The following is a 26,550-nucleotide window of genomic DNA, read 5'->3' as shown; positions in this document are numbered from 1 at the left end:
TTCGAAATTCCGATTTTGTTTCGCGTTTCTGAATCCTCTCAATGATTATAAATAAATGATGATGAAAAGGATAAAAAATTGTAGATTATTGTCAAATAATGTCTTCTTTTCATTTTTTTATTTTCTTTTTGAATAATTTTTTCAGTTACTTCCCAGCAAAATCCAGCACAGAGTGAATTACAACATTTACAAATTGACAAATTGGTCCTTTGGTCCCAAAAATTTATAATCCAAAAGACCAAGATTTCTGAAAAGATGAGAGTAATTTCTTTTCATTGAAGAAATAATCAAGACCCAGCAGAAAGTCATTCACAGAGCAATATTCTTTATTCTACCATCATAATGTTATAATTTCAATGATATATTAATAAATATGCAGTACAATAATACATTTTACATAAAATTTCATTCTCAAATGTACAATTGAATCCACAAAGGCACTGACACTCTATCTTAAACAATAGACATTTAGCGCCAGAGAAGAGAAAAATAACAGAAATTATCGCTTTAACGTCTGCCAGAGTCATTTCAGGGGACTAGTAATCTAAAAAATCTATACATCATGTCATGCTTTGAAAAATAAACTAACAAATCTAAAAACAAAAAATCTCAATTCTCTCTGTCGATAGGAATAACTAGAATTTTTCCAATTGTCATTAAAGTGTAATTTCCTTTCTCCAGACGAAATGAGTGTATCACACTCAAATTACGTTACAAAATTTATCTTCTCGTTGATCAATTCAATGTCATTGATATCATTAAAATTCGAGTTGCGAGATTCTTTCATTATTATTGCACCTTCCAATGTTATAATTACTTACTAATGACGTACGAATAATCGGGGACTATAAATAAAAAAGCTCAAAGCCGAAGATCTTGAATATCTCGTAAGAGTGATCATGATTTCCCTTATCTTCATCCATAAAACTACGATTCATCATTTATCCTTCACATTAATTAATCACTAATCAATACTTTCTCAGTGGAATATCATTGGGCTGTATTTACACGTGTATCTAGTCACTTAATAATTAATTTGATCAATTTAGGGTAATTCCATCGTAAAAACTGCTCCATCAAAGCCAAAACTACTCCCTCTTCCATCACTCAAACCCCGAAATTAATACTATTTCGTTATAAGAGATTCTCCAATTGTAGAAAAGAAAAAAAATTTTCAACAGTGAAACTTAATTGTAATATAACTAGAGTAGGTACTGGAAGTTATCAAAAAATATCTAACAAGGAATTTTGAGTAGCTGTGATGAATTGAAATTCTCCGAGCAATTGCAGTAATGATACGATTCATGAAAAATATACAAATGTACCTCAGAATAAGTAGATTATTATCATGATTACAATAGTCTTGTGCACTTGAAAAAAAGATCAGTAATGAATCCCCCCCATCCCCCATTCATCAATCGATTGAAATTGTCTCACAATTTTCCGATAAATCTCATGAGAAAAAAATTCTCAGTCGCTAAAATGAAAAAAAAAGTATTCTACGTATTTTCCCCCTCATAATTCCCCTCAATTGTTCATTTATGTATTTATCACTGAATCAGGAACATCCGATTCCTGACGAATATCGAGAGTTGCCTTTTTTTAAAAATTACTCAGAGCTTGGAATTACGTGACAAAAAATCAATAGTAGTAATTATTCGCTGATTTTTTTTTCACACGTGGTGGCTCCAACGAAATCCTGCATTCTGGAAATATCATAGAAAGTCCCGAGTACGGAGTTCAACCATCGCAGTCCCGATGAAAGTGGAGAGCGAATTCGATGTAATCACTGGAGTGTGCATTTTTGCAGACGTCTTCCTGCGGCTGAACAGTGGGAACCCGGAACCTGAGGGTTTTCCTCAGGTAGAACGCGACGTCCAGGGGAAATGACTGGTCTCCATGTTGATTGGCATTCTCAGTGTACTTGATTTGCTGGTGCTGCTGATTAGTGTAGCCCCAGCCGCAGACCATGGACTCTCCAGGATTCAACTGTACAGGACAGAGCTGGACAATTTGCCAGTACCAAGGCATACCCAGAAAATGAAGCGTCAAATGTGTGTCAGGCATGTGCTTGGAGAGTGGAACATCACAACTGATGTTATTTGGAGTTCCTGGTGATGCCACTGAGCAATATCTCTGATCTAGAGTTGCATTGAATGTCTTGGCGACGATTTGAAGCTGTGGTTTTGGCTCTGGGGGGAGAGAACCCGCTGCATTACTCGCCACTTCTCCCCATTCGCCACCTCCAGCCTCCCTCCGACTCCTCTTATGAAGATATTTGAAGTTTGTCTCCTTGACGAGAGTCTGGGTGTTGGAGTCAGCTGGACTGATGCCATTCTGCAGCCCCTTATTCACCTTCTTCTTCTCCTCTAAACTGATTGAATGTTCCAGGTGATCTGCCAAGGGCTTTTTCTCTGGGGGATGCTCAGGGTGTGGATCCTCCAGGGGATGAATGTCTGTGCAGCAGTAGACCTGGCACGAATTTCCCAACGTAGTGTAATGCATTGGACACCTGGGGGGTCTCCCCAGGGGCACAGGATTTCTCCCAGCACTGTCCACCTCACCAGGATCATTCTCATCGACATTACTGGGAACAACTCCACCGCCATTCCTGCTTAACCAATTGCTGGGAAACTCGTTACTCTTCTCGTGCTTCCCCTGTCCTCCAGAGTGTCCAAATGGATACCACGAGGTTATCTCCTGCGAATAAATTTGCTTTTTGGTATCAGGTGGCAGAGTCGACAGACCCACATCCTTGACTGTCGCCTGATTGTCACTCCTGGTGAAACCACTCTGTTTACCGAGATAACTCGATGGCGTGCTGTGAATCAGAGGATTAAATTTGGAATTGTAATTTGGTGTTGTCGGTGGCGTTGGAGCTGGACCAATTCCCATAATTCCACTACCAGCAACTGCAGTCCACTCCAGTGAGCTCCTCTTCTGGTACTCCATGAAGTAGAGTGTCGCCATGGCCACGAGACAAAACGCCATAATTAAAATCAGAATAACAATGATAATCTGGATGAACTTGTTGCTGCAGAGAAGGTCCTCCTCCCTTTCACTCCTCCTCGACACAGAATTCTTTTTGCCACTGGATGAGTACTTGCCAGATGCTATACTGGAGACTGTGCTGACGGAGCTCTTGAGGCTGTCGCCCCTCTTGAGCTTGGCCAGACGTTTGTTTATCCTTTCCAGCTGATCAATCCTCGTCTCCAGGCTGTCAGTGACTTTGCAGAGCTCCTTGACAGCTCCCACGTTCTCCATGAAGATTCTCTCCTTATTGACGACAAGAAAATTCTCAATTCTCTGCCCATTTGGCAGGACGATATCTCCAGCAGGCAGAACCGCCTCTGGTATAATCTGCTGGACCTCCTGGGCGATGACACCAGTGTCCTCCGAGGTTTTGATCCCCAGGCCAGAGTGGAGAGCGAATTCTGGAACATATCTGTACTTGACAACCCTCAACTGCTGGACATTTCGCAGCTGCTCTTTCGTGTCTACTTCCTGGACATTCTGCTTGGCTCTGGCGTCACTGGGCTGCACTATGTGACCTGTCACCTTCATGTTCCCATGGACGACGAGTGCCTCGTCAGGTCTGTCTGTGTTTATTCCAACTCGGCCTGCGTGGTAGACACTGTCAGGAGCACCTCCTCGCTGCCATCCACCCTCGGTTCCCACCCCTGTACCCTCTGATTCAAATTGCCCTGGATTACTCGCTCGGACGATTATCCTCTCTGATGCATGGGCCACCACTTGATAGCTCGATTGATCAGACGTGTGAGCGTGGAGACCAACCACCAGGTGGAAATACCTTTGGTCTGGATTTGGCTTGCCCTTCTTCCTCATGTTGTTGCTCGTCGTTTCGGAGAAATGGAGACGACCTACTGTCACCTTCGTGACACGCTCGCCACCCAGTTCCACCCTGAAAGGGGTGCTATTTTAGTGTAATGAAGATACTGATGGATGTCAGGGATATTGACAAAATTTGTCAAATTGCTGCTTTGAAGTGTTCAATTGATACTCTTGGTTAAAAAAAAAAAATTAATAAGATCTCTGTTCATGGAATAATTTTAACAAAAATTAATTTCACAGTGAAGAGATGAGGTTTCAACGAATTCCATTAGATTATTAATTAGATTTTATTATTGTTTTATCGAAATTTTTGATAGTTGAGAATTGAATTGCTGCAGAGTTAATAGTTTGAAATATTGAATTCAACAACTTACACCACCGGATGAAAAGGTTTCTTGCTCCTGTCACTCTGGCTCTGCTCGACCCTGATGGTCTGCGTGGGTGACTCTACTTTGACCCCATAAAAATGAAGCTGAAAGCTGCTGATCTTCTTAAGGCCCTCCCCAGTCCTAACAAAAACAGCATCACCCTGTAGCTGTGCATGACAGGTGATCTGAAAATGATTCTTCTTCTGACAGACAAATGCATCATCAGAGTTACTAAAATTGAATCCCTTGTCAGCATCAACCCTGTAATGAGGTGTTGGCAATTCCTTGAGATTGTGATCGCACAGTGCATGCCAGGTGGTCTGCTGAAAGGGATGAAACCTGATGCACTGATAACTCGAGTCGATATACGAATTATCACCGTTCACATCGTCACTCTCGAGGACAGCACCACTGCTGGAGCAGCTGTGCTCGATTGTCCCGAGCTCTGGCTCCTGTTTCACATGGATCAAACTATCCTGACTGAGTTTTCGTTTTTTAGGAGCTGATTGCAGAGATGAATAAAGAGTCGTGATGCCACTGGGACTGCGTTCATGAGGAAGTGGTAACGAAGGATTCAATTGGGATGATGACGATGAGGAGGAGGACGACGAGGATGATGATGAGGAGGATAAGGCAGTCGTCACCGGTGCCAGAAGGGGAGTCAGAACAGGATGACTCAGGAGGAGGGGATCTCCAGAGGAGGCCAGAGTCCTTGGGGAAGGGGGAAGAAGACTCGAGGATGGATAATTCAAGCCATTACTCTGGTGATGAAGCAGAATGTCCTGGACTGTGGATTTTTGGTGGGGCGAGTGGACGTGTTGCTCGTGGTGTCCAGGAGGGGAGTACGGAGGCTCTGAACCACTGTCCGGGGGACTCTCGGGGAGGGCATGGGGGTGGACGTACGACTGGTCTTTGTAAGGGGTGGAGGTGGGAACTGGGGTTTGTCCTGAGGGACAACCCTGGACCTGGTGGGTGATGGGCGATGGCAGCCGAGGGGGTTGCACATCCACTCGGCCATTATGCGATGGCGGGGCTGTTGTCTCGTTGTGGGCTAAGGTGTCCGCGAAGTAACTGAAATTTTTTTTAATCTCCAATAATAAATCCAATAATTAAAGATTCTTCTAAAAATTTTTCAAATATATTCTCTGGGGAGTAATTCTCAGGATGTAATCAGTAATGAAGGGATCAATTAGTGAGGTGTTAATTTTTATTTGAATTTTATATTTATCAATTAATTAATTTAGTATGCTTTCTAATTTTTCTAGATATCGTCGCCATGTGCCATCGCGACGAGTGATGGGGGACTTGTCCTTGACCTCTGAACACTCATTGTGATATTGCAAATTTATTTGTGTTCGTTACACTTTTTTGCTCTCCCCCTTTGGCTTTTGGGGATTCGATAGTTGGTGCATTCCACAGCTCATAAATCAGAGATATCGCTATCTAATTCACTGCGTGTGCTGATAAAACATGGAGTTTTTAATTATTCACGATAAAAAAATGTGGAGAGGACTTCTACGGGTTTTAGTTGAATAAAAAAATTTTTTGCTCGGTTATCGTCGAGGGAGTTGACAACTTTCTTAATTGTGCTTCTTGGAGGGACGAATGGTCGGAGATTCGCGTGATCCTGATAGAGGAAGTGATATCTCAATAGTCTGGATTGTTCCGGTGGCACGAGCCCTCGATTTACAGTACTCACTCCACCATTTTCACCATCATTGTCCTACAAGTGCATTTATGAGTCCCCCCTCAACCCCTCGCTAGTGGATACGAGACAAATTACCCTAATGCGACACAGCACTGATTCCATCAATTTCGTTTGCTGTCTGCATGAGCTCGTCATTACGTTGTTACTGACGGTTTACTGCGAGCCCTCAATGGTGGCATTAACTTCATCTTTGAGAAAAAAAAACCCTCTGATGACGATGGAGTGAATGAGTTCAATTCAAATCTTCTTCAAGCCACAGAGAAAAAATAGGCATCAAGTGAATAGAAATTATTGCAGCAGAACAAATTCCCTTTTCAACTGGTGAATTACAAGTGCATTTTTTTCGACGAATCTTTAAGCCGATATCTCGGAATTGAATGAAATTAGCGAATTTTTTGTAGGAACATTTTTTATAGAAAAAAGTGAGAAGTACAAAAAAGATATCAATGAAAATATTATTATCTTTCTTCAATTCCGAGATATTTCGTTTCGAAGTTTTTTTTCTCGGTGTTCAATTCGAAATTTCGGATTTACAACAAAAATCTACGGAAATTTTTTTTTTATCTTCATTTATGGAATTGTAGAGTGAGAAATCAATAGAACTAGTCGTAAATATTCTGCAATTCATTCGGGAAACTATAGATTTGAGTTAATTACAATTGTTCTGCGTTTTCGGAGAGTTCCTTCGACATGTCATTATCCATCGTAACGGATTTTCTCGTGATTAAGTCACCGGCAGTCAATCATTGTATTTTTTCTCCGGTTTTTTTTCCAACCAAGGTTACACACTATTATTTCCCAACGTTAGTGACAATTATGAAGATTTTTTCTGTTCTGCGATTGAATTATTACCTGACGAGACATTAAAGTGAAATCGAATTCATCAATTTTTTTTCCGCGCATTTTCAGAAATTTATTTATTTATTTGGATTTATATTGAACTTACGTGGCTGGATGTGGACTGTCACTGTTAATGAAATCCTCGAGCTGAGAAAAATCCAGAGCTTCATTGTCGATTCCACCTACGAAATCGCCCCTTCCTGCAAATAATTAAAGTAAAACGATAATAAGAACGAGAGTTACAATAATTTCAGTCAATAATTTATAGAATTCAATTAAATTGAAGGGGTACTGCAGTAGAAAAAGTTATTATCAATCGATTGAATTTGTTTTCAGTAAATATTTCAAGATTTAAGGATGTCGCTCCCTTCTAGCCAAAATTACTGGTTTTTGAGTTTCTGAAAAATTGTTGTGAAATGAAAAAAGTGGATTGATCATTAAAAATTTATAGTTTTTGCATTTTATTATTATTTTATGGCTGTTTTTTTTATTATCATTTCATTTTCTTATGTTTTTTTGAAGTTGTATGAATTTTTTAAACGTTTGTCCCATTTTGGGACAAGAAATTTTAATTTGAAAAAACGATAATTTTGGGTAAAAGGATAAAGCATCGTTTAAAGGTCCAGCGAGATGGTCGTAGAATTTCCGGTATTTCTGGAGATGAATGCGAGCTGTAAAAATGATGGAAGAAAATTTTAAGATAATCTCTGAAAACTCAGCGGTTTTTCCTTCTGAATTTCCAGTAAATTATCTTCTTGATGCAGGAAATGGAATAATTGATTTATTATCGGTCTCAACATTTCTCCATTAACTGGAATTGAATCTTGCCACAAGGATAAATCCTCTGGCCTCCAGACAAAGTGAGTGTACATCCTCCAAGAAATGAAGACACTAGTAAGTGAACATCAAATTCAGTGAAGGATAATTAATTTGCATTTAACCACTGATTCTGCAATCGTGACGAGTGACAATCTCTTGACCCCCAACCTGTTCACAAAGTTAAGTAATTGGATTTATTGATCTCATTTCAATTGAATGTTTCGTGTCAATTTGTGCCAATTATTCCGTCAACTTTCTGTTTCTCTCCGTCGTTTCTTAATAATCATTTAAATGTCTCTTTCTCTGGTCAGACGTTACGTGTGGGATGCAATGTTTTTATGCGAACACATGTCGACCTCCGATTAACTTTGCTGTCAGGTTTTCTGGAGTTTTCTAGAAAAATCTTGAAAATTCGGATAATTTTTGGAGTTGGATATGGAGTCTGGTAATTTACACAGAATTTCGAGGATTTTTACGAATATTCATCTATTTTTTATGTTTTTTTTTGCATTAAAAAAATGTGTGTTCATATTGAGAGAAATTGCTCTGAGTTCTTAAACTCTTTGTTATTCTATTTTTCATTTTTCTACATAAATTTATTGAACGTATGAATCTATTAAGTATTAATAATTACAGATAAACCTACATACATAAAAAAATAACAATTATCAATAAAAAATGATCAGTTCTCAGTATGAAACCGAAATTGTTGATCGATAAATCAACGATTTGCAGAATTGACAATAAAAATGTATTTTTATTGCCTCTCGAATGGAAGATTTTCCTTTCCATTACTCCATGGATCAAATTAACCGTTCGTGAATAACGAGTAATGACAGAAAATCAACAATTATGGAATTAAATATCGGATGTTGTCAATTGTTGATAACAAACAGACCGGTGGGTAAAATCCAGAAAATATATGGAGCGAGAGAAAAGTCGATGAACCGAGGGCCAATAAACCTGCAAAATCCCGGAAACGATTGGAGTGAAATGAAACGAGGAAAAAAGAAAAGGCAAAGGGAGATCCGAGTGTTTTGTACGTAAATTGTCGTGTTCTTTTGGAGAGGAGTAAAGAGCAGAAAGTGTCGGAAGAGCACCTTGGACCCTCTTAAGAGTTTAATCGACTGATTCAAGTGTCATAACTCGTCCCTTCCGGTCGTACATAGTCCGGACTAAACGGACAGTTGACTCAAGGAGGGATTCACTAAGAAAAACAGATTAAATCTACTCCCCAAACCCACTGAATTTTTTTTCCCTCCCGTATCACTCTCCTTCTGATGGAAAACCGTAAAAGTAGCATCAATGAATAAAGATTGATCTATCAATCTTTATTCGTATTAAAAAAACGATTACAACTCCCCATTGATGTGTTTTTGCAAAACTGTCGACTAATTCGATGGAAAATCTTTTTTTACGGGCCAACGCTGTTCCTGAATCTAGTGCATTGTTAAAGGTTGAGAAATTGTTATATCGGAATTTTAAGTTGAAAAAATGGAAATTTACAATCGACTGATTTTAAATTTCTGGGGAATTCTTTATTGCTGGATTATTTAAATTATTGAGCATTAGACGTACCAGAATTTCAAATTATTAAGAATAGAATAGTATTTAAAATTAACGAATAATTTCTAACATCCAGTAAAAAAATCCATATTATTTAATTGATTCATTATAAATATTAAAATCTCGACGAATATTTTTTTCAATCTAATTATCTCAATTATATTCACATACATTACTCTAGGCTGAATGTTTCAATTGTTTCCGCGCTGGGAATCTTCAAGTTAATTAATAATGAATTATTGTGTTTTTTATTTCTAAATTCTGCATTTCTAGTTGCAAATTCGTGCGTTCGTTAGAAAATAAAAAATATCCTAAAGAGTTAATCGAGTTGCATTAATAAAGGTCTCATTAACTAGGAGAAATTTTTTATCACTGAAACGAGATTCAATTAAACGGTTTTTTTTACAATGGCAAATGACGGTGGAGGAATAAACGATGGAAATGGATCGAACGAAACATTATTCATGTCAGGATGACAAATCTGCTAGGAGGTGGGGATGAATTGAGGCGTAACCAGTTTTATAGATGTTTCTCTCATATCGACCAAACAAACAGCCCAAGGGTCGACCGACTTCCCTCCAATCCTCACAACATTCTCAAAAAACATCCCCTGAAAATAATTCATCAGCCAATTCGATATTTTTCACTCTCCAAATAAATAATTATTTAAATATCCAGAGGGTAGTCAGAAAATACTTATAATTATATAATAAAAAAAAACATAAAAACGAATGATCTCTTCTTTTGGGATAATTGTTTAGTTGGAAACCAGATTGATGGATGATTATAATTTTAATTGAATTCCCAAGCAACAGCTTGACATTCTCTAGAACTCTAAATTTGCATGAAGTTTATCTCCATTTTTCACTAGAAAATCGTAGAATTATTTGAATATTCATTGAAATTATGATTTCCAATTTATACGATAATGGAAGTGTGCAAAATTATGAGAATTAAGTTGATTATATTCCGGAATTCCCAAGTTGTTTGAAATCCCATGAAATTCTGTGTCCAATTTTTGCAACTTAAATTGGGCCTTAAAATACCACAGATTCCCTGAAAATTCGAAATTTCATTGAATTTTTCGGATAAATATAAACTTTCATGAATGATCTAATTTTAAAGTCAATAAAACGGAATCCCGGAAAAAATATCCCAGGGAAAAAATATCCCACACATTCAAAACGTGTTAAACCTCGTTCAATTTAATTATTTTTTAATTTAATTATTTTTTCGGTTGCCTATTTTTTCGGGGACTCTAATTTTCTTATGGTCTATCAAATTGGGTGGGTTTTAACACGTTTTGGGTGTGTGGGCTATTTTTTCCGGGGATATTTTTTCCGCCTACCATAAAACGTCATAACTGTAATGAATAAACTGTAATATATAAAAAAAATGATAAAGACAATGTATAAAACATGTCAGTAATGTATATTAATTCAGATATCATGGATCAACTAATAATAATGTAATAATAATAACAACAATAGTGTATAACTATCATAAATCAATCATTAAGCATATAAATTTTTTTCTGGTATGTCAAAGGCTTGGAATGGACATCATTCTGGGACTTAATTGGAGTAAAATCCCTTGATATTGAAAAAGAATCATTCCCTGCATTTAATTTCGCAAACAAATCCACCTGAGTCACTTCCGGAAGTGGAAATTCAGTTGTCCCCGTATCCGATGAAAAGACGACTTTCCAGTGCGGGGCGGAGACTCAAGTCACCAGACTAGACGACTTTCCCAGGTATCCCACAAATTCAGGATCAGGCACTGCCAGCCCGACAATAACGAGCCTAATAAGCCATCGCGAATTCCTTTTTCACCGGTATTTTTGCGTAACAGATGTACGTGAGTAATTATCTTCAAAGCAATACAAAGAACTGAAATCCAATTAAAATTGTCTCATGTAATGTCAACAAATATTCATTATATTTCCCGTCATATTATAAATGAGCTCGGGTTACTCATCACAGCTGATAGTGCAAAAAAGGCACGTAACCATGATAAGTCACGAGGATGAAACATCAATTTTTATCCTGGTGGTAAAATCATTGAATTTCATTTCTACCATTTAAACAATTAGAACTCTCACAACATTTATGTATCAAAGAATGGTTTTTGCTCTGGAAACAATTGTTCCATTATTAATGAATCTGTATCTAACCCAACTGAAAGATGTAAAAAAAATCCTCATCATTAAAAATAATGAATTATTGCAAATAGTGAATTTGCAGATAAATTCTAGGAATGCAGACGTCAGAGAGTCGATTGTACGTGTCATTTGAATTCTTTCACACCCGAGAAATAGAAAAACCTCTTGAAATTTCCTGGTCTCCATTTTTTCCTGCACTGTAAACTCAGCCACAACAGTGGGCACATTAAAATATTGATGATGAGAAGAAATAAATGAGCTGAGGAAATTTTCTTTATGAATAATTTCCAGACTATAAACCCGGGGTAGGCGTTTCACTCAATGGATGCTGATGAATAATTTTTTTTTTTATCATTTCAGCGTTATTTCCCAGCAAGAGATGACGCACTTCCAACTTTCTAAATCGGACTAATTGTTGGGTGTTATCGAGATAAATATCGGAATGTCGATATATATTTTTTATAAATGATAAAATACTCCAGTCAATGATGAAAATGATGAAATTGAAATGAGGGAGAGCGCGAGATGAAATTGGAGTGTTTTGAAATTGAAATTGGTGAAAATAATTAACAAATTTTCCGGTAATTCAGTGGGACAGGTGCTGGTTGTCACTTGTCAGTGAGGGGCTTGTGATCAAATGGAACCGGAAGTGCGGCATTTAAACGTTCGAGTTAATCGAGCAACAGTTCCCTTTCACCCGGTGTTAGCAGCTGTTTTATTTATTCATTTGTATTTTCATAGGTGAACCACCCCACACGATCTCATGCTCAGACGATTGGGGCGATTACTGTAATTGGTGTATTTTTATTGAGGGGTCAGGATCAGGTGGGGGGTAACATGTGTGGAAATATCCGCAAACAGGGAGAGTTTACACCCTTTAGGCATCTGTAATCTCGATAAACGTTTACCCTTTTTGTTGTTTGACAGGGTGTCAACGTCATGTCATCACTTCAAATTTAGTCATTATCGCATCTTCACGGATTATTAACTATTTTTTACTAAAATTTGTTTGGTTCATATCGAACAGCTACTAGTGACTAATATTTAATCGTCATGACATTTTCAGGGTTTTTTAACAATTTTTTACTGGAATTTTAATAGAATGAAAAATTAAATTTCAGGATCTGTTAACAAAAGGGAAGTAGTACTGTTATTTAAGGAAAAATTATAAGAATTATTGTTAAAATAAAATATAATTTCCATTAGCAGGTGACGATTAATTTTGACAATCCTGGAAATTCAGGAAAATTTCGATTTTTTCGGGGAGTGGAAAATCGAGGACATCACGAATTATTACCAGTGTAATAACGAAACTTGAATGAATACCAAAACGAGCTAAAATAACGAATACAATGCCTGACAGATTGAAATATCCTCCCCCAGGGTTCACCTGCAAGAAGTCTCCTGGCAGCTGAGTGTCCAATAACGTTAGTCTCCTCCTGATCAGGATGATGACTCCTGGTATCAATAGTGTCGTTGCTCTGATGCTGAATCGTCCAAGTAAACTCCATAATTGCAATAAAATGATCACTCTACACAAACGTCTCTCGAAAAACCAGCATTGTCTACATTGTCATGTGTTGCTGGCAACATTCATCATTTCACGCTGTCACAATGATCCGAGGTCTCGATAAAATCGAACATATCACAGTGTGACACACAGAATTGCCAATTATTGATTTCTAAAAACAGGTGAAACAAGAATTGAAAGGGATTGATTGGAGAGGAAGGAAGAGAATATCCTTGGATTGTAACAAACTCCTCAGTCAATTCTTCACAGTGGAACACGAAATACTGTCACTCAAGGATAAACCAATTCCACTGAAACTGCCACCTTTCTATCGTGTTCAAGCCAGAGGTATGGAGTGACGATTTAGCGAATATCTTTGACGTTGTATTTTTATTTTCATCCAACACTCACCCGATGTATTCTCCTGGGTGTATTGGTTGGATGGTTGAGAGGACATTTCACTAGCACCACGGGGGTCAAAGGTTTCAGGATTGGCTAGTGATTCTACTTTCCACCAGCGAACGCTAGACTCGAGTGGACGAATGGGGATGACTACCAGGGGTTCAGGAGGCGGTGCTTAAATAAGGGATGTCTTGGTGCATATGAAACCCCTCTCCTATCCTCTGACCCCAAATCCCTGGATATAGATGTCTTTCTTATTCTGACATTGTCTCTATCACTCGAAAAAAATTTCAATCCACCTGTCATGATCGCCTACTCTCATTTTTATTTTTACCCCCTTCAACATTTATTCCGTCTTCTTATAAATAAATTATAGGATTTTCATCCGGTTAAATCAGTCCCGTTGGAAAAAATAGAGTAAAAAATCATAATCAATTCATAACAATTCTAATCAATTCGCTAACATATTGTTAATTATTATTGAAATAATTACAATGGAAAGTACAAGATCATGGGAAAAAGAAATACGTTCTGAAAAATACATGAAAAACGTCAAATACGTTTTCTGTTTTTTATTTAAATATTAAATATCCGTATGACGTTAATAAATATATGGAAACGACTCATGTAATTCATGATTTTTATATATTTTATCATGGGGAAGGTAGAAAAAATCAGGGAACAGTCTTTAAAGCTGTTAAACAGATTTATTTGAGTATTGACTTTATCCTGAATTTTTTTTTTTCGTTGTAATTGGACATCAGGACTCTTTCCCCTTGTTATACCCGTGTGAATAATGAAGGACAGTTTAAGGGCTCCAGTGCGTGTAATTTGTTCGCCACGTGCCAAAGCTCATTAACTCGACAATATTTTCACAATAATCACGGATATGCAAATGTTTAACCAATGCTGAGTGATATAACGCAATAAAACCTCTTCAATGAATAATTTAATGGATGGGAAAGCATGAAAATAAATATCACTCCATATAATTGAATTGAGAAAAAATTTTACTTTGCACATTAAATTAATATCGCGAATTAATTAATTGTTTGAAACGAGAATGCAAATCAAATAATTCTTTCTCAGTTGTTAGTGAACGGATGTCTTAACTGATGTTACATCACTTTAGGAATGTCGTGAATTTTTTTTAATTTATTTAATGACGAAAAATTGGAGTGTTATCTCTCGGTGGCGCCGAAGACTTGAGTCGATAATTATAAAACCGACAGGCGTTTTGGGACGTTATCAACAATTCCCTGGAGAGCTACCCTCGTGGAGTAAATTAATGTATTTTACTGATAACTTTTTTTACCATGAAAATTCAGATTTTTTAGATTTTTTATTGTATTTTTGTTGAAGTATTTTTATTATTACTCCCATCATATGTTTGAAATTATTATTGTCATTATTATTATTATTACTAATAATACTAATAATAATTTCTATAGTCACAACAATAGAACTGGAAATGAAAGTAATAAAAAATGACAATAATGCATTGAATAATCCATCTTTTATCAAGGGCTTTAAGCAATAAATAGTGAAACAAACATTTCTTCATGAGGGATTTAAATAATAATAATAATAATAAAAATGAAGGACTTCTCCCGAAATAATTTATGAAAAAAACGTATAGTTTATTGATTTTTTGTACATCAATTAGGAAAATTCGGGATATTTTTGAGACTATAAATTTTTCCGTCAATTCCCTTTTAGGGAAAATTTTTAAGGGAATTTGTTGCAAGCTAGGCAAAATGCAAGCAAAATTAAACAACAATTATGCATAATCGTTGTTTAATTTTGTCCCGGAGAATTATACGGAGATTTACGTGTGTTCAATGAACAAAGAGGAGAGGATTACTTTGAAAGTATAATCCATTGCGTCTTCAGTGGTACAACTGATGGGATTTTCCCAGTATCGATTCAGTCACGAACATCGCGACGTGATTCTTATCGATTAAAATAGTCTCTAATCGCCACTCGCAAATGAAGAATTTCATAATTATTGTAATTCTCGGACTTGCCGTGGATGATAATCCAAAATATTTGTGTGGGGATTTCATTTGATTTTTATCCTCGTCACGTGGATTGCATCGCTTTTTATAGTTTTCGGCGACGAATTGTATCAATCAGATTCGATTATTCAGAATAAACTGGAGCGGAGGAATAAAAAAATCACGAGTGATTAGAAGAGTTCTAGTCGAATTGCCTCCCATGGGAGCGATTGCCCAGTGATTACACGAAATGCGTTTACTTTGTTATCACAAACTCTCGGCGCTTGGCACTAATGGCAATCGCCTTCTACGTGTCACATTTCAATAGTTTTTTCACTCTCATTTCTAGTCTGTGACCTACTGTGCAGATTTTTCCACGCGGAAAAACGCTAAGTGAAAAACGCGACAAATGGAATTTTCCACTTTTGCAGAATATCGTTTCATCTCGAAAATGACTGATTTTAGAAAAAAAACATCGAGGGCTTTTCGATAGGAAATTTATTCACCTACAAAAAAGTCCCTGGCGATTTTCGTCGGAAATCGATCACTAGTGAGATAAATCGATAATAAAGAAACGTTACAATAGACTTGTTTTATTTTATGGTGACACGAAATATTTGTCTTTTTCCGCCTATTTTTTTTAAATTTACGTAAAAATTATGTAAATATGTCTTTGCCACTTTCCGATTATCTGAGTTGTCCCGTAATCTTTCCTGAACTTTTTTCCCGCAACCAATTGTCCATGAAATTTCGTTCTAATTTCCGTGAAAATTTCTCCACTACGTACGCGCACTCTAAACTCTAATAAACAGATCCCCTCCAGCCCCCTCCCCTAAATACTAAAAATAAAAACATGAATACATAATTAATATATGAATTAATATATGAATATCTGAATTGATAACAATATGTGAATAATGAAGTGAAAAAATGCGGGAAAATGCCAGTTTTTTCAAAAATAAAAAAGTAAAATTGGAGGAGAATAAATGGGTGCGACAGTCCAAGACGGGTGAAAGGTTGAAAAGGATGAAATGATGAAAGGGGGGATGGAAAAGTATAAGAGAATATAGCGTGACCGAGGCTCTGAACATGACATCAGGACATCAAGAAGCTACGGCATAACTATGATTCTTCCATAATAGCCGAGCGTTTATATTTCAGGGCATACAGTCGCTCTGATTTACGATCATCCCCTTCCCCTGCCAGCGAGACCTGGAGAAGAATAAAACGAATGGAGAAAAATAGAACAAAGCTATACTATCTGATTTTAAAGCATTGGTCTTTGGATGGTTGTCCTCCTCGTAAAATCCCTCGCGTGTGAGCCCATGCCAAACCATCGCTCCCTCTTATCTATAACCAATTCCTTTTTTCTCCCTTTTTTTTTCCTCCTTTTTCTCAGGCTAAACCGAGAATTCCCCAACTTTTCCAGATAGGGGATTCTTCAAATTATACTCATTCAGATATTTTTTCAATCCGCAAACTGTGGAAATTTATCAAATCGGCACAATTCAGCGAATTCGGTAATCCAGCGGACTTTTAATGCTGCTCGGTTTTCGATGGAAAGCTCGAGTTCTCGGGGAGATAGCACAATTTTTCGTATGACCTTTTTTATAGAACTACTTGAGAACTACGAAAAGGGTTATTTGAACAAATTTGATATCTCTTCTAGTTTCGGAGATATTCGTAATAAAAGGAGTGAAGTAAAGTTATATCATGTAATTCCAGAGGAATATTGACGGAAATTGGAATTTATCAAAAATTATTTAATGATAGTTCATAAAAATTATGAGGGTTGAGTTAATACATGTATTATTAACTAATTAATTGAGAATCCAATTAATTACCCTCCAGAAATATTTTAAAAACAACACCCAAGAAATGAAAATAAAAAATTAAGAAAGTGGAAACAGAAAAATTAGAAAATGGCGAGTTAATATCTGGATATCAAATAATTCATTAACAGAAGAAAAAGGACAAGATGAACGTCCAGAAATATTCGTTAATTTAGGGGGGAGAGCGTAAGGTAAAAGCTGAAGAATAAAAATGTAGTGCAATATGCAAATGCGTATTATCGCTTAATTATCGGAAAATAAATTCAAGAAGCACGCAATAATCGACAAAAGAGTGATTATCGGACGTGCGGCAAGAGTGGCATTCGTTCCAGATTTTCATACGAGATTGTTTATAACTGGGAATGGATATACATAATGCGTTGAACTACTTGCGCCGTATGTTGCCGAGCGAAACGCTCCATATGCGGACATACGAGAATGTCTAAACCATCGTAAACCAGAGGAAATCTTTACGCTTGTCCTCAAACAATTCCTTCCTCTTGGTTATTATACTCCAGTGCAATTACAACGTCCTTCGCCCCATTCCTTCCACTGGAAAAAATAACTTTTGACAATAAAGCGCTATACGAAATAATATTCCCCTGTCAATTTGAAACATCGTCAAAGAATTCATTTGAAAACTTGCTAAAGTGGGTAAAAGTTTTTAAACATTTTGGATTTCGGGGTTTTCCCCCGGGTTTATAATTCACTCTTCTAGACTCTAGAGTTTTTATATTTCCGGATTTAGGAATGCGCTTTCAATTAAACGCAAGCTCGAGCTTGCGTTCAATTTAAAGAGACGTGCAATTAAAAAATGGCACTTGTGGGAGAATGTTAATAAACATAGGTCATGGAATCAGTGCGGATGGAATTACTGTTATGATTGTTGGACAATTTTAGAGAACGTGAATATTAAAACTCATTTTTGTGATTGTAAATTTAGATTACATTTGTGTTTACAATTCATGTACCTCGGAGAAGTTCGTACTACTGTGCGCAACGAAAATGTACCTTAATTTTCAACCATTTCCCCTGAAAGTCACCAGAATCGCGAATATTCTGGTGAATATTTGATACCCGAAGAGAATTTTATGTATCTGTTTTCTCTGTGAGGAGAAAAATTCATGGGACGATTGAAAAATAGAAATTTGTTAAAACCACGACGAGCCATTCCGTAATGGTTATTCATTAATGAAGTAATTGTGTCACTCTCACCTGAAATTACGCGAAACGGCTTCTGAAATTCCGTGAAATAGTTTGAGTCCTATAAAATAAGCGAGATAACGGCAGTTATTAAATCCGCGAATGATTAAATATAAAATCAAGTAATAATAATAGTTTTTCCGAGAGACCCGAGGTGTTACTGTAGACAATAGTCTCCTCGAGATTTCAAGGCAAAAAAATTAACCGTGGAAGGGTCAATAAAACCCGAGGTGTCAATTAAACTGAAAATAAAATTGTAGATTTTTTTTTTTCACACAGAATGGAGGTCTCCGTTCCTTTAACAAAGTGGAAGAAATTCTGCGGTAAAAAAATAAATAAAAACAATCGAAAGGACATCGGAACTGAACAAAAGATATCCGTATAATTCGAACCCACAAATTGTTTCCAATTTTTCAACAAGATATAATTATTATCAATTTATAAATAATGACGTTTAGAAGAAAAAAAGTAAACCTCAACGATTTATTCAATTTATTCAAACAACAATAAACTCAAAGTTTAAACAACCACGGAATAAATATATCCTTGAATCAGGTATATATTTTTCCCGCGAAATTTATTATCACGCGTATAATTATTTAGAAACAAGGAAGCGCTTTCGCAAGTTTATATGGATAATAGTGTTAAATAATTTGCAGTCCGTGAGTTTTTACTGGGATTTTACATAATATTTAAAGTACCTGGGGGAAATTGAACTTTTGTAAAATAATGGGGATGTGGAAGAGATTATATTAATAGAAAAAGTTCCTAAAAGTAAAATTTAGAGTTGAGAGAAATCCGAGAATTGTATTTTCCTTTCATGTCATTGAAAGAACGGACAATCCCCTCCATTAGTATTATTTATCGATCATAAACAATTCGCGACATTTATCCATGAATGTCATTAGATTCCACTGGTCTGAAAACTTCACGTGTGGGTGCCGCTCTCTAGATTCTCATCGACTCGATCTGAGACTCAACATTTTCCATTCCATTCCCTCAATCTCATTTTCTCAGCATTCGTTCATACAAGAGGACATGACGCAATCGGCAACTCGGTATGTACAAGTACCAATGAGAATGCACCGACGTGTTTCACTCTTTTACTTGTTTCGTCGGATTTCTACGATTATTCGTCTCTATTTTATCGCTCCATTCATGCACACGGAGAGAAAAAATCACAGAAAATCACGTGTTTTCCACGATTCGCTGATAAATGTCATTCTGTCAAATATTACAGCACCAATGGGAAATTTTTTGGCCTTTTTTGTAGCAAAATTACAAGCGATTTTTGAGAAAAATTGGCACTTTTACTCTCGGTGTAAAAAATCATTTTGTCTAATGTACATTTAATGAAAATATGGAACTTGACGGTTTAATTATTCGATTGGAGTAATAAAGTCAGGGAACTTCGAGGAAAAATCGAAAATTCATTCAATTTTGTCTTTAAATATCTATATTCTCCTGAAAATTCAATTTAGTTTTTAAATTTTCCACTTTAAGACTCGAATTGTCATCCCCATTTTCCCGAAAATTCAATTCAATATTATTTTCATCAAGATTACCGTCGAATTTTCCTGATATTTTCCGCAAAAAAATGGAAATTTAAATAAAAACCATAAATCATGAAGTTCCATTATTTTTTGGCGGATTTTTCTGGAATTTTCTTTGAATTTTTCCTCGTTTTCCTCGACGCCATTGCAATCCACTCAATCTAGTATGAAAAATCGTTGGCATTTGGACATTCATGAGGGAAAAAATTTGATAAGTCGGAAATGGCAATTGAGGGATCGATTTCGCGTGCGGTAGTAAAATGTAATGATAGATGCACGTGTACACATACAAGTTGCACATAAACGAGTATTTTGAGGGAGATGTACATAGAATAGGGTAGAGTGGGGGGTGGAATTGAGGGGAGGTTCAGTCCGAAGGTCGATGAGGGGACGAGGGCGGATTGTTTAATCGATGCTCAAAACCCACGACCCTCCACACAAATTTGAGGCCATTCTGAGCTTTTCAGCCCATTAACCCACGGGTTATTAATAATAACAATAACTTATGCATAATTTTATTGAATACGTCTCATATTTGAGAGCTAATTTATACGAATTAATTATACGACTGACGCACACACGGAGAAAAATAATCATTTTTGCGGAGTAAATCCTGACGATAAGGAAATTCATATATTTCAATGTTTATTAGTCTGTACCTCTAATTGTGTCAAGTAATTTACTTGGCAGAAGCTAATTAATTTGTTAAAAGAATATTTTTTGTCGCAGTGAATGCAGAGGAATATTCAGAAAACTCAACCTAACGCTCGTAATTATGAATGAGAAAAATTAAAGAATTCTTATCGGAAAATTTGCAAAAAATTGGGAAATGTGGAGTGAATTAAATTATTGCATATGTGTGGTATATATGTGTATGTATGTAATTACAAGAAAAGATATTTGGCGAGAGAAATGATTTTTCAAGGAATAACGAATGAAAATGTGGAATGCAAAATATGAATTGTTATTTGAGATTATTATACTCTGATTACTGGATCGATGAAAATCGCTAAAAATATCACTGAAAGCGTGATTGACGGTTGAAAAAATGGGAAAAATGAGAGAAAATCGTTCGCCAGAGGTTCGGAACAATATCCGCGACTTTCATAATTAGTCCGAATTATTACCAAACGTAATTTCCCTGTAATGACTTGAGAATTGATGAGTGCCAATCCTGTGATTACGCAGATTACTACCTGCAGATATGAGAAAAATTGTTTTATTTATGCAACGGAGGAGAGAGTGTTATTTTCAGGGGTAAATAAAAGCGCATGCGTTGATATTCGCGTTGGAGACGAAATGGGCGTTTTCTCGGGTGTCCAATGGGGTGAATCGCGCCTCGAAAAAATTCGGAGACTGCGCTCAACCCTTGTGACGGCCATCGCTGATTTTTGCATCTTATCGTTTGGTTTTTTTTTATTTTTGCGACTCTTTTTACGGAAAATATAAATCAAACTGTCAGCCGAGGCAGGACAACCGGATTTATCAGTCCAAGAGAGAATTAATGTCAGGGGTTGATGATAATTGGGGTGGAAAAAGCCATCAGACGTAAACATCAATTAATTATAATCCTCTAAACTACTGATTCGATAATTCGCGAATTAACATGACAGTTCAATTCATTCGTAAATTCTTGTCTTTATCATTCTATTTTTGATGAAAAATATAATTATCAATAAATAAATTATTTATAAAAATATAAAAATATATATAAAATTATTATTGAAATTTTCAATGAAAAATGAAATGAAGAAGACGAGAGTTAATTAATTAATTAAATGTGAGTTTCACTCGAGGGAATTTGGAGAATTTTTGGAGACTATGATAAGACTATGTGTGAGATTCTTCGGGTTTTACTGAATTTCCACCTCAAAATTCGAATCTATTTCCAGTTGTCTGGGACTGAATATTCGAGGTACAAATATTGGTGTGCAATTACCAAGTTCCTTTCACGCCGATCTCCATTGATTCTTTCCTCCTATTCACACCTCAAGTTGCCACTAACACACTTCTCCCTCAATCCATTCATTGGATATTCAAGTACCTTTCACAATTTGGTGTGGACTAGACTATAGATTCCCACATTTTCACTCAGAAAATATATTATTAAAAAAAAAACTCCCATAATCCCCTGATATAATATTCTGATATAATATTCTGATTTTTTTTAGATTAAAAAAAATGTTCACTCCTGATTTGAATTAGGAATTCAATTAAAAATATCTATAAAAAAAACACTTCAAGTTATCGGGAAATGATTTTTTCGGGGTGACATTTATTTCTAAAGTAATTACAATAATTACGATATGAAAAATTGTGATTTATCAATGATTCTAAAGATTACTCGGAGAAGAATTTCTTAACCCATTTGCGTAATTTTGTTTGAAGATTTTAATTGAGAATCAAATTAAAAAAGTGAGAGTGTCGATGAAATGATAAATTGGCGTGCACCAATTTATTGAATTATCACTGTAATTTCATCTGAGCGACAGATTTCACTCGGTAATTTTTTTCCTTCATATTTACGAAAATTTTCGTTACTCAATCCACCGCATGTCCTCGAACGCTCCCAAAAGGCCGCGTAAAAAGCCTCAGTTATGTAATTTCCTGGTAATTGAAGTTGATACAAGTACCTGCACTTTTTTCAATCGAATCTTCTCATTCACTACCACGTGCCCGCTCACGAGTCAAATTTAAACAGTACTCAGTGCAATTGCACACGAGACTTCAGGGAAAATTTTCTTTGTTCATTCTAGGGAACCGTCTATATGATTTGTCTAGAACCTGAGATTTCCGAAGTTTTTCATTCAAAAAATATTGAGGAATGGGAAAACACCGGCATTCCCATTGGAAGAATTAAACACGACAAATTGATTGAAGCATTAAGCTCTCCTATCGAATTAAAAATAGCCAGTCATCAATGACCGGAATAATCACAAATAAAACCCAAAAGTAAATTAGCAAAAATCATCATTAAAGACGATGTTAACGTCACTGATTCTCAGCACATAAATTCGCTCTTAATGTACTTGATAACGCTATCACGATTAATTACAAGTCAAATACAATGTTACATGAGGCACTCGCGTGAAGTCAAAACAATTCCTTCTAAAAGCTGAAATTCCCTTTAAATTTTTCGTTACATCCGTGTCGAATTTTTGAAATATTGTCTCTTGATAAAATTTTTACTTGTAAAATTCTGTCTAATTCGTATTCTCAATCTCACATGATTTCACGATTTCCCATACATTTACCTCAATTTTCTGTTTTTCTATTCATTTTCAGGGAAAAGTAGAACGGACATTTACGGAAATTTACTCTTGAGTTTTCCCACGAAACTCCAAATTTTCAATTGCAGGATGTCCTGAAATGTCAGCAACATTTGAATAGCAACAAATTTTGAGAATTTAAGAGGAAAAATAGTGAGAAAAATCTGGAAAAAACGTGACAATCAAGAGGAAATCCCTGAAAACCTCAGAAAGAAATTCGAATTGTAACTGCTCCCCTCTCAATAATGCTCTAACCTTTGTCCTAGATCATGGATGCTATGGGTACTTAATGAGGTGAATGTACGCAGTGTAGCTGTGACGTCAGAAAGCGTGTGGTACAAGGTGTACTGAGCAAGTGGTAAAATGCGAAAGGCTTTGTACAGCCAAATGCAATCCGACCATCTTCGCCTTTCCATTTGCCCTCTCCACTAATATTTTTTCCATACTCCTACCCCCGAGATGCTAAATATCACCAGACCATCACGACAACTCCATTTCCGATAAATGTCCAATGTTTCAAATAATATTTCGATAAAAATTCAATAGCTTCCATCGAATCAAAAAATTTGTTTACGTCTCAAAGAAAATACATCTCAGAATTAATCACTGGCCCTACCCCACCACCTCCAAATGTTATGGTCTCATTAATAATTATTATTCATCATCGATTGACTTATTATTGATTGATTGATCTAAAATTTCTAAATTCCCGGAACGCTTATCTGCATTCCACAAATTCCATCTGCATTTTTCCCATCTTTTCAATTACGTGTATTGAATATTCATTGCAATACTGCAATTTGAATTCAAATGATAAATTGTGAAAACTCAAGAAATAATTTTAAAAAATGAGAAATTTATAACAGTGAATAATATAATAATGACATTGACGTTCACCGGACAAGAATCAGTGGATAATTGAATGATAATCGGTATCCCATAATTAATTAATTCGTGAGAATCAATATAATGGAGAATCACTCCTCCATTCATTATTCATACATCTAACCGGCTTGATGGATAAATTAACTATAATGACGCGAGATGAATTCTTGTCTATTGCCACGAGTTTCCGAGAGCCGAGATAAACCGAAATTCGTTGAAAATCAAAGTGATAAGAACACCGTGAAAAGGGGAGACAATATATACAATGCAACGCGATTGCGCATCGCAATCTGCCAAGCATGAAACACGCGTAACAGGTATGCACCGAGCTGCATCGTGTAATGCGTATTTATAAAAAAAAAAACTTCTTTCTCGATTGAGGTCTTTTTGCCAGTGTGAAGGGGGAATATCTTGGGAAAAAGTAGGGTAAAGTGTCCACGTACAGAGGACAAGTGTTGCACTCATTGCAATTTCCACCGTCGATACAACTTTTTCAGTCCATCTTGAGGAAAAATTCAGTGGCAGGTTTTCGTTTTGGGACTGTCATTCTTATTTCTGTCATATCATCCTACAAACTATTCCCTAACCCATTGTTATTCAATAAATTTATGGTAAATACACGTGGCTTTATCATAGGGCAACGAGTGCTCTATGTACTCTTTATTTGTTTCGTACATATCTCCAGGATTAAAAAAAAACAGCAAAAACCAAAGGAAAATGACAAAAAAAAGTCTCTCGTTGCATTTTGAAGACGCATAAATTTCGAACCCCTCAATTTCGAATTTCACGGTTCGCAAATGAATAGACAAAAATGCGTAAAAATTCGAAATAAAGTGTGGAAAAAACGGTGGGATAATTTCCCCAGTGGGGGATTTTTTGCGGTCACGAGAGTGGGGTCAACGAACTATTGGAAAATTCCTCGATTTCGCTGCAGTGTCTCAAGGAAAAGAAGAAAAAGAAAGACGAGACAATGTATAAATAAACATAAATAATTCTCACCAAGAATAGCCTGAAGGGTCTGCTCATCACCATCCCCGATGACATCCATACCTCCGTCGATGACACCCGGTATTCCTTCCGGGCCTCAGCGTGCCCCATTTCGTGTACTTCCACTTCTATCACACCACATCGCCATAACAAACGAAGTATCAACAATAACCAGATGATCAAATTGACAACGCCAGAGTGTCACGTCACTTGATAACTGCCCACAGTAGTCCAGGTGTCTCCAAAAATATGGAAGACAACCGAAAATCGGGTGCACGTTAAAATCCTTGATATCACGAGCTCGTTAGCCCTGATCCATTGTCACTAATTCACTCTCACTATATCGGGGGTAATTTTTACCCTCGAATTGTTGATGGGATTCTGATGGTTTATTTGACGATTGTAAAACGTTTGTGATGCACTCAGTGGGACACAGGCTGCTGCTGGTGCACGTCGCGATACTTTGGATCCCCTCCGAGGCACAACACCAGAAAACACACTTGCGTGCCAGCAAGAGCGACACAGTCACGTGATGAGATTCAAAAGGACTTGAGTTTTCAATGTCTTTTTCACTTGATCAATTGTTTTTTCAACCTGGCGTACAAAATTTGTGGATGAACCTCAGTTGCAGGAGTGATCTCCTGAGATCAGAGTCGATCCATGGATCATTGGGGGGAGCTGTCAACAGGATGTGAGATTAGTGACATGAGCGGGAAAGACAGGGAGGGAAGTTATCTATTGAGGATTTAGTGCGGATCCAGAGGGCAGAAGAGGATGGATCTGGTTTGGATCGAATTGGCAGATTCTTTAACATTTTTACCCTCTGGGGGTATCGATACATCAGATGTATCGACAGTTGGGATAATATTGTTGCGAGATATGGCGCGCAAAAATTTCGAATTTTGAAAATTAAGTGAATAGCTCCTCGATTTTCATGCTCCCCTGATACTTTGTTGAAAATTTCCGATTTTTTAATTTCAATGAATACCTCCTTTTTATCAAATTTTCAAATTTCAGTGAATACCAATTTCGTAAAGCAGAAAATACTATTCACCCTGTTCGCTGATCCCTCTGGCTGACGGGTAAACACCCCACCACTGCGTGTGGCCCCCTTCCACTCTTGGGGTGCAGTACTACAATGCCAGGGGGGTCAGTCAAACCCCCACTGATTGGCTCAGTTCTGGGGGAAAGGGGGGCCGCACGCAGTAGTGAGGGGTCTGTCCGTCAGCCGACTCGGTAACGGCCTTAGTAGCAGTCCCGCGGTCAGACGGATCAGTCGAGGGGGTGAATATGATTTTCTGCTTTACGAAATTGATATTCACTAAAATTTGAAAATTCGAAATTTTTGAAAATGTATCGGGGGAGCATGAAAATCGAGCAGGTATTAACTGAAATTGAAATTTTAAAATTTCAGTGAATACCTTCTCAATTGTCATGCTCTCCTGATACTTTTTCAAAAATTTTGAATTTTCAAATTTCCGTGAATATCTCCTCAATTGTCATGCTCTCCTGATACTTTTTAAAAATTTTTGAATTTTTTAATTTCAGTGAATACCTCCTTGATTGTCATGCTCCCCTGATACTTTTTTGAAATTTTT

The 26,550-nt window shown here is 36.6% G+C and overlaps 1 protein-coding gene across 2 annotated transcripts; it reads right to left on the bottom strand.

The window, feature by feature from the left end:
* Positions 1-101: 101 nt before the first annotated feature.
* Positions 102-25,627, bottom strand: LOC105265829 (myelin regulatory factor-like protein). 2 transcript variants are annotated; one of them, XM_011303571.1, is made up of 4 exons: positions 24,965-25,627; positions 6,875-6,968; positions 4,227-5,291; positions 102-3,934 (listed from the first exon to the last, which is right to left on the bottom strand). In XM_011303571.1, exons 1-4 carry the CDS (start codon positions 25,011-25,013, stop codon positions 1,741-1,743), a joined length of 3,402 nt encoding a protein of 1,133 aa, XP_011301873.1. In that variant the 5' UTR covers positions 25,014-25,627; the 3' UTR covers positions 102-1,740. The 2 variants fall into 2 exon arrangements, with proteins under 2 accessions (XP_011301873.1, XP_011301874.1); XM_011303572.1 differs by having other exon boundaries at positions 102-3,922.
* Between the last annotated feature and the right edge of the window lie 923 nt (positions 25,628-26,550).

This window comes from Fopius arisanus, unplaced genomic scaffold (genome assembly GCF_000806365.1).
Source record: "Fopius arisanus strain USDA-PBARC FA_bdor unplaced genomic scaffold, ASM80636v1 scaffold00032, whole genome shotgun sequence".
NCBI lineage: Eukaryota > Metazoa > Arthropoda > Insecta > Hymenoptera > Braconidae > Fopius > Fopius arisanus.
The sequence above is the reverse complement of the archived record's forward strand: the minus strand, read 5'-3'. Positions and strand labels throughout refer to the sequence as shown.

Coding starts and splice junctions, on each gene's coding strand:
- LOC105265829 (XM_011303571.1), bottom strand. CDS start 25,013: ATGGATGTCATCGGGGATGGTGATGAGCAGACCCTTCAGGCTATTCTT. Junction 5,292..6,874: donor GACAGTCCACATCCAGCCAC/GTAAGTTCAATA, acceptor AAAAAATTTCAG/TTACTTCGCGGACACCTTAG. Junction 3,935..4,226: donor AAACCTTTTCATCCGGTGGT/GTAAGTTGTTGA, acceptor ACACTAAAATAG/CACCCCTTTCAGGGTGGAAC.